The sequence below is a fragment of the Toxorhynchites rutilus genome, chromosome 3 (genome assembly GCF_029784135.1).
Source record: "Toxorhynchites rutilus septentrionalis strain SRP chromosome 3, ASM2978413v1, whole genome shotgun sequence".
Lineage (NCBI taxonomy): Eukaryota > Metazoa > Arthropoda > Insecta > Diptera > Culicidae > Toxorhynchites > Toxorhynchites rutilus.
The window spans coordinates 187,128,469-187,140,516 of record NC_073746.1 but is presented as its reverse complement, the minus strand read 5'-3'; the positions used below and the strand labels follow the sequence as shown (position 1 = coordinate 187,140,516).

The following is a 12,048-nucleotide window of genomic DNA, read 5'->3' as shown; positions in this document are numbered from 1 at the left end:
TATTATGCATTCTTTCTTCCAGCTTCGTTCCCATGAATGTTGTATGTAACACAAAATTGCGTGCAATAATTCGTTCTATCTAAGAAATTAGCAAGATGTTAAAGTAATCAGATGCAAGATTTCATGCATCACTTAAACTTCATGCAAGATTTCATTAAAGCAACGAGGAAAGTGTCACCCATACAGTGATCGTTCATTAATTAGGAGGAGGCAAGGATTACCATTCGGAGACTTATTGAGATCGGCATTACATCGCATAAAAAAAATGAAACAAAATGAAATATTAATATTCTTCATGAATCATATTCATAATTATCAATGACTCAATTCCTTCTATGATAGATTGAGCAGTAAAACCAATACGACTTGATTGTGAAAGTCTGCAAACGAACATTATTTCACCGAAAATGCTACTGCTCCCGATGCCTAATATTAGGAATAAGACAATGGAAAGAAATCACAATACCATAGCTATCCATCAAAAATGAAGCAACTTCATGATTTCATTTGTATTTTACCTCAAAATATCACGAAATCGTGGGTATTTTTAACTTCTTCTTTCATTTCTTCCCCATAAATTTCATATACAATGTAATTAACGACGATATATTTTTTTGTTAACCAATTCACATATACTTCATCTATCATTCCACCCTGTTACGTGCTCCGCTTATCTTCATTAATCAATTTCAGACATACAGTTGAACTTCCTGCCAGAAGCTTATTGCCTTTCTTTGTTCGTTACAAACCGTTTGAAGGTTATGATTACATTCAACAAACGGCTCTTTTCAGGGCTACTATTTAGAGTTAAAAAAGAGTTAAACTAACAAATTTCTGAACAATGAGAAGAATTACATTTAAAATAATCAATTGTTCTAAACAGCCATAGTCCTATGTCAAACTTCCGTCCGTGCACATTTTGCACCTCTCTAGTCAAAAATACTACTTTTCTTTTATGTTGATTAATTCTTATAAAATTATCAAAATTACCAGTATCTTCAGTAGCAGTACATCACATCTCTCGACAAGGCCAAGAAATGTTCAAAAGGTCTCTAACTGATCTTTGATAGAAAATTTGAGTTAGTTTGAGGTATGGGTTTTCAAGTAAACCGCATAATACAACTGAATATTTTCTTTGTTCTGGGAAATAGAAGCGCAATCCCGGCAAAAATTCTAGGAATGCTCTCGATAGAAGTTCCAACAGAAAGAAATCGTGTGTTACCATGATCGAGCAATTTAGCATAATGTTCATCGATAAAATCACAAAATCTCTTCAACTGTTCTACAAAAACGGCGAAGATATGAAAGTATTTATAAACTTCCACAGTAAAATTTTCAGTATCGATTGTCAAGCACCTCTTTGCCGGCTGAACGAAATGGTATGATAGCTACTTCATTCGAAAGATAAAATGTCTATGCGTTGTATGCTGATTAATTATTGACCCGAAACTTCTTTCAATAGCTTAAAATTGATTCTAAAACAGGTTATTGAAAGCATAAAAACCTGTATATAAGCTGGCGTACGCTCCCGTGGAGGAGTTATTAGCGTCCCACACTATCATGCGAAGAAATTTCTTCCGACTTGCACACGCGTATTCTAGAGTTTGCCACTCCAGAATACATTCAAGGCGTGTTATCCGGTATAGAAATCTCAACCAGGTACTATTAAACCAGGTACTATAAATTAATAAGAATGACGCAAGTAATACGTATGTTGAGAAAGCGAAAGTTCCACTGGGAACGTTAGTGCCATCCAAGAAAGAAGACGTTCGGAAATTCATTTAGTTGTGATTGCAAAGTTATGGGAAGATGGTTAAACGCTCGCTCGTTTAAACACTATGCTCATCTCTTCCAACTCCATTTCTTTTCTGTAGCCGGACCGAACGGAGCCTTTAGCAAAAACGGTGACATTGGCTATGGATTTGAAAATGATATGTTTGATGTGGCGTGGAGAATATTCCACCATATCAGAGAACCCATTTTTTATGAAAGCAGAAGTTTTAATATAATGCCATAATCGATCAATGATTCTAATTGCGGTATTGTTTGTGCTGGCTTCAAATTTGATTTGAAAACAGGCTAATGCAATCACAAATCTGTACATAAGCTGGTGCCCGCTCTGAAATCCATTTCAAGAACGTCGTTTGATGTTTGCTGAAACGAACAGGGTTTGTTGAGGAGCGTCGAACGACAATGAAGTATCTTTGTCAAGGCAGGTGGAGAAGAAGTTTGGATTGATTTGTCCCAAAGAGCCTCAGGGCTAGTAACAAATGAACTACAAACGTTTAGAGACTCTATAATTCAACAAGAAGAAGAAAACGAAGAGGAATAAATCCATTTAATTGTGAATGCGTATTGAAATGAGAATGGTCTCGCTAGCTTGCCAAGCAGTATGCTCTTCTCTATCAATCCCATTTCTTTTCTTCTGCCGGACTGAATGGAACCGCATTTTTTTGGTACCTTTTTCCTCAGAATATAGTGCACCGATCTGGCTGAAGTAATAAATTTAATCATCCATTAGTGACTCTACGATTCGGGTTATGTCGTTCCTGATCTCATACCGATTCAGTGATTTCTAGCCATGACAAACAACATTCATCGACGAAAGTTCAAGAGTGCTTCGTATAATTTCCAATTTATTACATTTGGTTCTGCTATTGAAATCATATTTTACGAGGAAAAATAATCTGTGAAGCTACTGCTTCTGCATTTCCTATGTAGTTTTATACATATTTCTCGCCAGGATTGCCAGAATTTTCCAATAACGCCAAAGTAGTCGGTTACATGTTCCGCTCTTACACGCCTCGTTTATTTTTCGGTTTTGTGAAATAATCAATTTTTCTCTAACACTTGAAGTTGTCAATGCAATTCATTTAGTTAAATGCGAATTTCGCGTCAAGCCGTTTTAAAAGTTGGAAGCACCATTTCAGATTGCAGTGGAACGTTGTGGGTGTAAATACAATAGTGATTCATGCATTGTTGCATACTAAAAATGATAATGATGATGGCCCACCTCATACCACTACAAAGGTTTGAACAGGACGGTTTTATCCTATAGATAATATTTAAGTTTAATCATATCAAGAGACCAGTATTATAAAAAAAAACAAAGCGAACTGACTCTGTTGCAGGCATAAATATCTATTAATGTAACAGTAAAAATAGGCATAAACCGCGAAAAAACAAACAATGTTCCTATCCATATTGACATTGACATAGTCATAGTCTCAACTTTAGTCCCAATGTTTTTTCCAAGGCATGTCAAGAAAATTTCCAACCCGGGAAGATCCTTTACTGATTGGGAATTGAACCCAATATCTAAAAGTTTCTTCTTAGAACATAAAAGAGGTCTGCTACAATCAGAAATAATCGATATAACCATCTGATGAAAGATATTCTGAATGAGCTATCACAATTCCAGTTTCCACTCCAGACCCTATAGAAAAATTTCATCATGTGTCGGTTTTCTGCCAGTGTTCATTTTTAATATTCGTCTAGGCCCACCAAACGCTCATTTCTTTAACAATCTACAATACAATAATAAAAACATCATGGTACGAGCATGGTAGTTTGAGATACCTGCAAATAAATTTTCTAATTTCAATTAATATTAAACATAAATAAATCATTTGATGAAAAAATTACGAAAACCAGTTTACAAAACATATTTACGAGGGAAATACACATTCTCTTAAACACAGCCATTGTTGCTGCTCGTTTTATTTCTCTGTGCATCGAATTGAAAAAAATGTATTCCTTTGTATAACAACGAGTTCTGCGACCTACTGTGTATAATGATAGGTGTTCTTGCATCATTCGTGTTCTCTAGAAAGCATACTTGAAATCTCAATAAAATTAGACTACTTTTTGAAAAGGACCAAAGATTTTTTTTCTCAAGTTTATTCAAAAATTCCCAACTCAAAAACTATCAGACCTACACAATGTTGGTCAGATAAAGAAATGTAGGCAATTGATTAAATTTTGAGGTATCCATACATCGGAAGATGAGCACTTCTACAAGGGAAACAGTTTTTCTGGCAACTTTCTATTGTCTTCTTTGAAAAAATACGTTCAATTCTTATTTTTGTTTATAGTCAAGATAGCAATGTAGTTAGACTGGCCAAACGTACCGTTTTTCCGACCATTTTTGATTGTCCCGTATTGGCCTTGTTGAAGAATAAAATAATGAAATGTGGCAGATACATCATCATCTGCCACATTTGATTATTTTATTGACATTCTTCATATTAAAAAGAAATAAGTATTTTTAACTACTGAGCCGCACCGTGTTCTCTAAAAAGTATAGAAGCTTGTGTCCAAGCCTAGACCACTTTGTTGACGCAGAGCTACGGAATTATTTTTTTCAATTCCCTTGTTTACCACTTCAGCTGGAGGGCTGCCATACTGCCGTGTTTGTTTTGAGATCCCATTTTAAATCACTATAATAGTTTGGTCAGGTGATCATTAGGGCTTCGTCATCACGCTTTTTATGAAATCAACCGATTATTGATTGCAGAGTAAGGCGGCTCGCACACCGGAGCAATAAGCAACTAGAAACTGTCAACATGCAATAAGCAATATTATCGCCAATGGATTTTTCCATTTAATTTTTGTTGATCTCGCACACCGACGCAATACGATATCGCTGTCGCCTTTACAGAGCAACACATATCGCTAGCAACACGATGTGTCGGTTGAAGAGCAACTTATCGCCCATATTTTGACAAGTTTCGTACATCAAGCCGATTGTTTGCATAATGTCAGGGGTTTTTATTGCTCTGGTATGCGAAGAACAACAAAATATGTAGCCTTTTACATATTGCGTATTGCAGTTTGCAGTTTGCGATTCCCTCTGCTTAAAGCATTGCCTACGTGGTTGACCCGTGTGACTGTTACAGGAAGCACAATTTTGAGAGACACGATTGGATGTCATAGCAAAAGCAAAAAAGCAAAATTTGAGGAACACCTGATAATGGGGAACTTTAGAGTTTCAATTGAGCAGTCACCGAGACAGTCTATGCGCAAATATAATGTTGCTTCGCTTTGTATCGAGCGAAACCGTTAGGAGAGATTGTTGACTTTTGCTAGTTGGAGCGAGATTGAGTATTAGATGATGATGATGTTGGATTAAAAAGGCTTTATACATTTCAGTTCATTCGCCTCTAACAGAGTATTAGAAATCGTGAACGGCTTATTTATACCCAATAATTTATAAATGGGTGGGCTTAATTAGCAATATCGTCATTCTCCACAGTGTCCGTGCGAACGAACGCTGCATTTGCATTTCGAGCGTACTATTTACGCACGCCGTATTCGCAGTGTGAATCTATATAGTTACGGATTTCGTACTCTCAGGGTCGTTTTAACCTGCTGCCGATCACTCACAAACAGGCGGTTTCTCCAGAAAAAAAGGGAGAGTTTCGTCTATATATATCTCTACAAGACCTACGCACACCGGTAAAGCCATCAACTACGCCACTCCTCTGTACTTTCAATCGTTGATGGGATTCTTCTTGTTCTTATATCCTGAATCGACGCCGACTAACAATATTTTAGGATCTTCCTTTTAAAATGGTGTATACCCCGATCGCCGAATTGTCGATGTGATATTCCTATATATATATATATAAAATGAAACATTAAAAAGGCCCACTGAAAGGACCTGTCCAGCGCGTTGTTTCATCGACTTGGTTCCACTCAATACAATAATTTACCCTTTTCTATTCAGTTCTCCTATTTTGTCTTTTATAATTTTTATAAACGGAATATTAATTTACTAATAATTCTTTCCTTTTCAATTTTCCACTATTCATTTATTTCTTGTATTAATCCTTCTCTATTCTCTCTTTTAGATTTCCATGCGCTCTTGTACTATTCAATTTATTTGTTCTGGCGCGTACTTCCAATTTACTTGACGGTTAGAAGTCGTTTACCGGCACTACTTTTAATTGAACCTTTCTTCATTTAGTTGTTTTGTGTGAGAGTTCATTATTTATGTTTCTTCCGAGTTGGCAGCTCTGTGGAATGAGAGTTGGTTCAATGTTCAGGTCCAATCGATTTTATTTCGCGGCATAGGCATTTTTACTTAGGGCTCACACCGTTGCCCCAATAGTGGCCAACTGTTCGCAAGCAACCGGCGATTAGAATTTATTACAATTTATTACAAACATGTCCGTTATATTTTGAATGTATTTTGTTGTTTGGGTAGAGCTCAAATTAGTGCTTAGAACCAGCGGTTACAAGTGGTATATAACAGTTATACCCAGAGATGCCAACCTTCCTGATTTTTCAGGATTTCCCAGACTTTTTAGCACACTCCCTGATACTTTGACGAACACTCAATTTATCCTGATTTTTCCTGAATTTTGTACTCTTCACTTTATTCGTAATAAATATACTGGTTTCCATGCCAAAGTTTTCTGTCATCATAGTTCTCCGGTTAGCACTTGTATATATCATACATTAAGTTAAATCCTCTAGACGCAAATCTGTAATTAACTTTTTTCTATCTCTCAGTTGTTTCGTGGTTTTCCAAAACTACTCAAGAGAAAAATTTTAAATCCACTGTCAATATAAAAAGATTTTATACATAATTTGTTCGTCTGATTCAAAGTAGAATCAACTTTAATGATGTGTTATGGTAAATATATCTATAACAGTACTAAATATCATAAAAATTAGGAAAAATTCAGCAAGTCTTCCACTGCTAATATGCTTTCCACATTTGTCGAGTAAAGATTCATTCCAAAGCATGGATGATGAATTCAGTGAACATTTGAATATTGATTTCTTTGCAATTGACTGTAATTGTATATATAAACGATCAAAAAGTCAGGTGCAACACTAGCATTTCCGCTTGTGCGAGGATTTATACCGTGCTTTTTAATTCTTTTACATATCCGGTCTTCGCCCGAAGGAAGATATACTCTGTTTCTGGTGAGATTTGGAATGGATTCTGTCTTATGAGCTACTACCAAGCAACCTGTTTCTCATATGTATGACTCGCAGCAGTCTTCGAAGAGGAAGCAAAGATGTTCTGGAAGGATAGAATATTTAAGCTGTGTGAAAGATGGCGAAAGATTGTGAAACAGAACTATGGATATAAAATTAAACTATGATGCTTTGATTGAAAATGATGTTTTTGTTTTTCCAAAAATCGACATTAACTTTTCGGACAACCCAATAAGAGCTATCCTGATTTACCCTACCAGGTAGGTAAGCACAGGAGTGCACAGAAAAATGGATATGCCTCGATTTTTCTTTAATTTGATCCACTTATGGATTAGGCAATCGTAATATATAGCATATCGAACAATCCTTATTGAATTTCCAAATCGATTGGTATGCAAATCATCAATATCTGTTGGCAGCAAAAATATTGGGTTAATTGCCGATTTTTTCATTACAAATAAAATCCTTTTTTTTGTACATAGAGTGAACGCATGAAGATGGGATATATATCATTTTAAAGCGTAATCTTTCAAGTTTTTAAGAATTTTACGCCCCGTTTTCATTACTAAACAATTTGATCAGCATAGATATAGTGTAGATAAAATGAATTTTAACGTTTAAAATATTTGTTTTCAGCGTAATTCCTTCTAAAATTATTAGATTTTTTTTTTATCGAACTTCAATAATTCCCTACATTTAACCAAATTTTTTAGGTCTTGTAGTTTTTGAAATTATTTTATTGTAATTTTAAGCTAGAGTGGGTTAGATAACAAAAATTTTCAAAAAAAAATCTATCTTAAAAACAATTTTAGTCAAAGAATGGAATTAACGAAATTATTTTTTCATTTCTTTTTTAATTTTTGAAAAAAAGCTCCACACATCCCGTTCCAACATCACGTTGATACTTCCATGCTAGATCATAGATTGCAAATAACTTGAACAACTTCAATTTAGATTTGCTGGTCGGCAAAACTCGTCTCCGTCTTTATATGTTTTTGTTTTTGACCAAAGTTAAGCGTTTAGTTTACTGATACTACTGATAAGCTACTCGATGCGTTTAAAGGATAATTTTCCTTTGAAAAAATACAATATTGCCAAGTAGAATTTAAAATTATGCATAAGTAGTAATGATTCACTGAATGGGTCTTCATTCATGTTACTGGAAGTTTTTCGTCAATTGAAATGAAGCATTCACCATCCAGAAAACGCATAGGCTGGTTAATGTATTTGTTCAGTCGCTATTCTAATCGAAACTGGCATTAGCATCAGCGTTTTTCAAACACATAAAAATGAATTAAAACTGCTATGCAAATTACTTGACTGCGTGTGTAAGGCTTCGCCCGGCTACCAGTTTTAATCACTATCGCAATTGCGCGAAATGGTAAACTAGACCACATTAATGGAATTTATTAGGCGGATAGATTTATTACTGCGTATGAAATCCAACACTGCAAGCTAATTGAAATGTTAAAAAGTACGAAGATGAAAAAGCGCCGCTCATTCGAAACCACGGGATGTTATGAATGGTTAATAATGAAAAGTTTTTTTTTCACATTACTCGCATTATCACATCGCTCGAATGGTCTGGTCCGTCTGCGATGAAGCCAATTCTGTGCCCATATTTTCCACCAACAGCTACCTACTTTAAAGATTCATTTTTATTCGCAAAAGTGTACTGCACTTTAGTAATTTATGACCCGTAATAAAACTCATTTGCATTAACTCGGTATTTAAATATTTATAAAATAATTCACAGTTTTCCACCATTTACTAAGATCACGGGCGCAGAAACTCATATTTATAGCCTTCTACATTAGCATTTAATGGTTGAAAATTGTTCGTTACTTTTCAAAGTGAGCGCGAAAAAAGCGACATTTCCTCTCGATGTAGGTTGCGTGTGTATTAACTATACGTTGGTCCGCACAGTGGGATCATAATGTGCATTCACAGGGTAAAATCAAAAACAATTATAAAAAATCACCTAGCAATATAATTGTTCATGAATCAATATGGGATAACGTTCGGAATATTTTCTGGTCAAAATTGATCGCTTGATCCCGCTGTGCGTCATTTGCGGTGACTGAGAACCACTGTACGGCGTTTTCGTATCTCTGGCTTTGCATCAAACGAGAACGGTGCAAATTTCTCAGCTTCTTCGTGCTCATTCAATGTATTACTTATTGGTGCAGAGTTATTAACATGCACGCTACACATGTGCCCAGCAGATAGACAGGAACATGGCTCCGACTAACCCCAAGGTATGCCTTAAATCATGTATGGCATGCATACCTAATGTGTAAGACAAGCGACTCGCAGCTGCTCAGCCCTATTCAAGGTATACTGATTGACTGACTTTGCGGGCGCTTTATAAAGATAGCAACTTCTCGACGGCGTAAGCAATGCATAAACTATTCGTTAATTTACTCACCTGTTGTTGAAAGTAATGATTATGATTATAACCATGTCTAAGCTATACTTATTTATGGCTCAACCGATGCGGCCATCAAATGCACATTGTATTATGCTAATGGCAAGTGTCAACTTTAGGAACACACACAAACAGGAAATAATTATCAATCTGAGGCAGTGATAACTGTCTGGGTCGTGATCATTTTTGATGACCATTAGTAGTTAAGAAAAGTACGGTCCAAAAATCCAAATCTCAAGAGTCGGATACCAATTAATTGAACGTTGACGGTAGACCGCGGCTCTATGTGCGGCTGTAGATCCGGAAGGTATACTCCGAAGACGAAATACAATTTATTCCTGAGTATCACAAAAGTTCAGATGCCACAATTGACGCCAAGTAGGGGCGACGGTGGTCCCGTTGTACACGGTCGATTGACTATGAATGATGATTTGTTACACGCCTCCGCATGTGTCCGTTTGCTTGAGAATGACGATGTTTACACAAATTGAACCTTCCAGCAGAAGGTAGCCGTTAGCGGATTTTCAAGGCGAGCAGTACAAATCATTCCTAGCAAAAGGCCGTAAATGGGTGTGTGTGTGTGTGTGTTTGAAGCAGGGGGAGAAGTTCAAGTTTTATTCGCCGCAAGTCGGACGAGAATGATGGATGATTGTTATGATACCCGCCCTGCTGCCATATGACTGATTGATATGTTGTAATAAGCGAGCTTGGGAGGCAATATCGACTAATCTTCTGTTTTCCCTCGTCTACCCTGTCACGCTGCGTGTTCGAGGTCTAATCATTAAGTGATTGAGGCGATGCAGACATTTTTGATGGATGGTGAAACGGAATGGCTGAGAAAAAGAAATACGAACGATGAATGAAATTTATACTTATTACTCTTGTGATTTTTGAGAAGAAAAAAAATCATCCTGGTTATCTCTCGATATCATACGCGACGTTGTAGGTATAAACATCGATTCAAATTTGAGTGAATGTGGATACAGGGATGAATGAGAATGAACTAAATATTTCAATGAAAAATTAATGCTTGTAACAAATGCAACTGACGGCGCCAGTGGTTGTATGGTTAGCGTAACAGCCTCACAATCCGATCGGCCTGGGTTCAATCCCAGCTGGCGTCGTTGGGATTTTCTGAGGCGAAAAATCTCTGGTTACGTCTTCCTTCGGAGCGGAAGTAAAAGAAGTTGGCCCGGCTCATGAGTTGTTGAGTCTGATAGGTAGGAACAGGTGGAGTCGCCTCCCTGATGTCGGTGATTGGCACTAAAGTGGCGGAAATAGGCCGACGAAAAAATAAGCGAAGATAAAAAAAAAAAAAAAAAACAAATGCAACTAATCGCAATCATTAAAAAATTGATAACTTTTGTCATTGGGAGATTACTGCATCGGTTTTATAATATCCTTTGTTGAAACACGCGGAATTTCCACTGGAGATTATGGACAATCTCAAGAACAAACACGTTTTTAAAATGTGCAGCTCCAAGCTGTAAATATTTAATTAATGAAATTTTATTTTTTTATAATACAGTGTGGCTTTAATTTATGATTCACATTTCTGTCCCTTATCTTTTAATTAGTGTAATTCGTGTGTTTCATAGTAAGTTTTGTAAATTTCGCTTTCAAATATAATTGTTCACATCTGCATATTGTGTGTTCATTAACTTGTGTTTTGTATATCTGATTGTTTTCTGTTCGCACTGTCATTTCTGTCACTGTCACCCAGTTTCGACATTTAACCTGCCTCATCGTCCGAACGGGTTTCGATCGCAACATCCCCCGCTCCGTATTGCTGGTGTCTTGATCCAGCTGTACGACGGTCTGCGAGGTCGAGCACCATCAGCTTCGTTACGGGCCTCTCGAAGACTCCGTTGTTGGTCAGAACATCTGTTTTGCGAATCCGCCCATCTTTATCTTGGTACACTCGCTCAACCCGTATCTTCATTTGGCTTATTCGGAAGTTTCAGAGCCGCCAATACGGCCTTGACGGTTCAGACGAGACGCTCTCAGGCTCCGCGCGTGTGTGGCATCGCTGGTGGATTCAGGGGCCATTGGGTGCGAGTGTTGCTGAACGTCTCTGATAACTCTTAGTTCACGTTTCGTAGCGATTTGACCAATTCTCTGCTTCCCACCACAAAAGTAGCTCCTTGATCGCTTTATATTTCCTGCGGGGAACCTCTGCATGAAATAAATCGGAGAATAGCCAGTTTGTACGAGTCTATTGTCAGAGTGTGTACAACTTCCAGATGGACACCACTGACTGTTAGGCAGCAGAAAAGCACGATCCATCGCTTAACACTTGATTGGTTGACCTTGACCAGGAACGGGCCACAATAATCGAGGCCAACGAACGTGAAAGCACGCACATGCGGCGACAATATTGCTAACGGTAGTGGAGACATTTTCGGCGCTCTTGGTCTGCTCTTGTAAACATGGAATCAGAAACAGTCCTTGGATATCTGACGAAGTGCTGTCCGGAGTCTAGAAACACGTTCATCACTGATTCGTTGCTATCGTACCCATATCTGCGGTGATAGTAGTCGATCATCAGAATCGTCACACGATGATATCTCGGAAGGATCATCGAGTACTTCGCTTCGTACGGTACACATAAAACATTGTTGATCTGACTCTCCATCCGTATAACATCCTTGTCGATCCTTGGATTCCGA

At 37.2% G+C, this 12,048-nt stretch overlaps 2 protein-coding genes across 2 annotated transcripts in view; one reads left to right on the top strand and one right to left on the bottom strand.

Moving 5' to 3' along the window:
* Window positions 1–8,642, bottom strand: part of LOC129774956 (zinc finger protein Elbow) — a 149,475-nt gene extending 140,833 nt beyond the window's left edge. The window contains exon 1 of the mRNA XM_055779072.1: window positions 8,510–8,642. Coding sequence (XP_055635047.1) covers window positions 8,510–8,515 — 6 coding nt within the window. The 5' untranslated portion in view covers window positions 8,516–8,642. The remainder of the gene's footprint in view (window positions 1–8,509) is intronic.
* LOC129774954 (uncharacterized) overlaps window positions 1–12,048 on the top strand; it is a 92,120-nt gene that overhangs the window by 72,261 nt on the left and 7,811 nt on the right. The window lies entirely within an intron of this gene.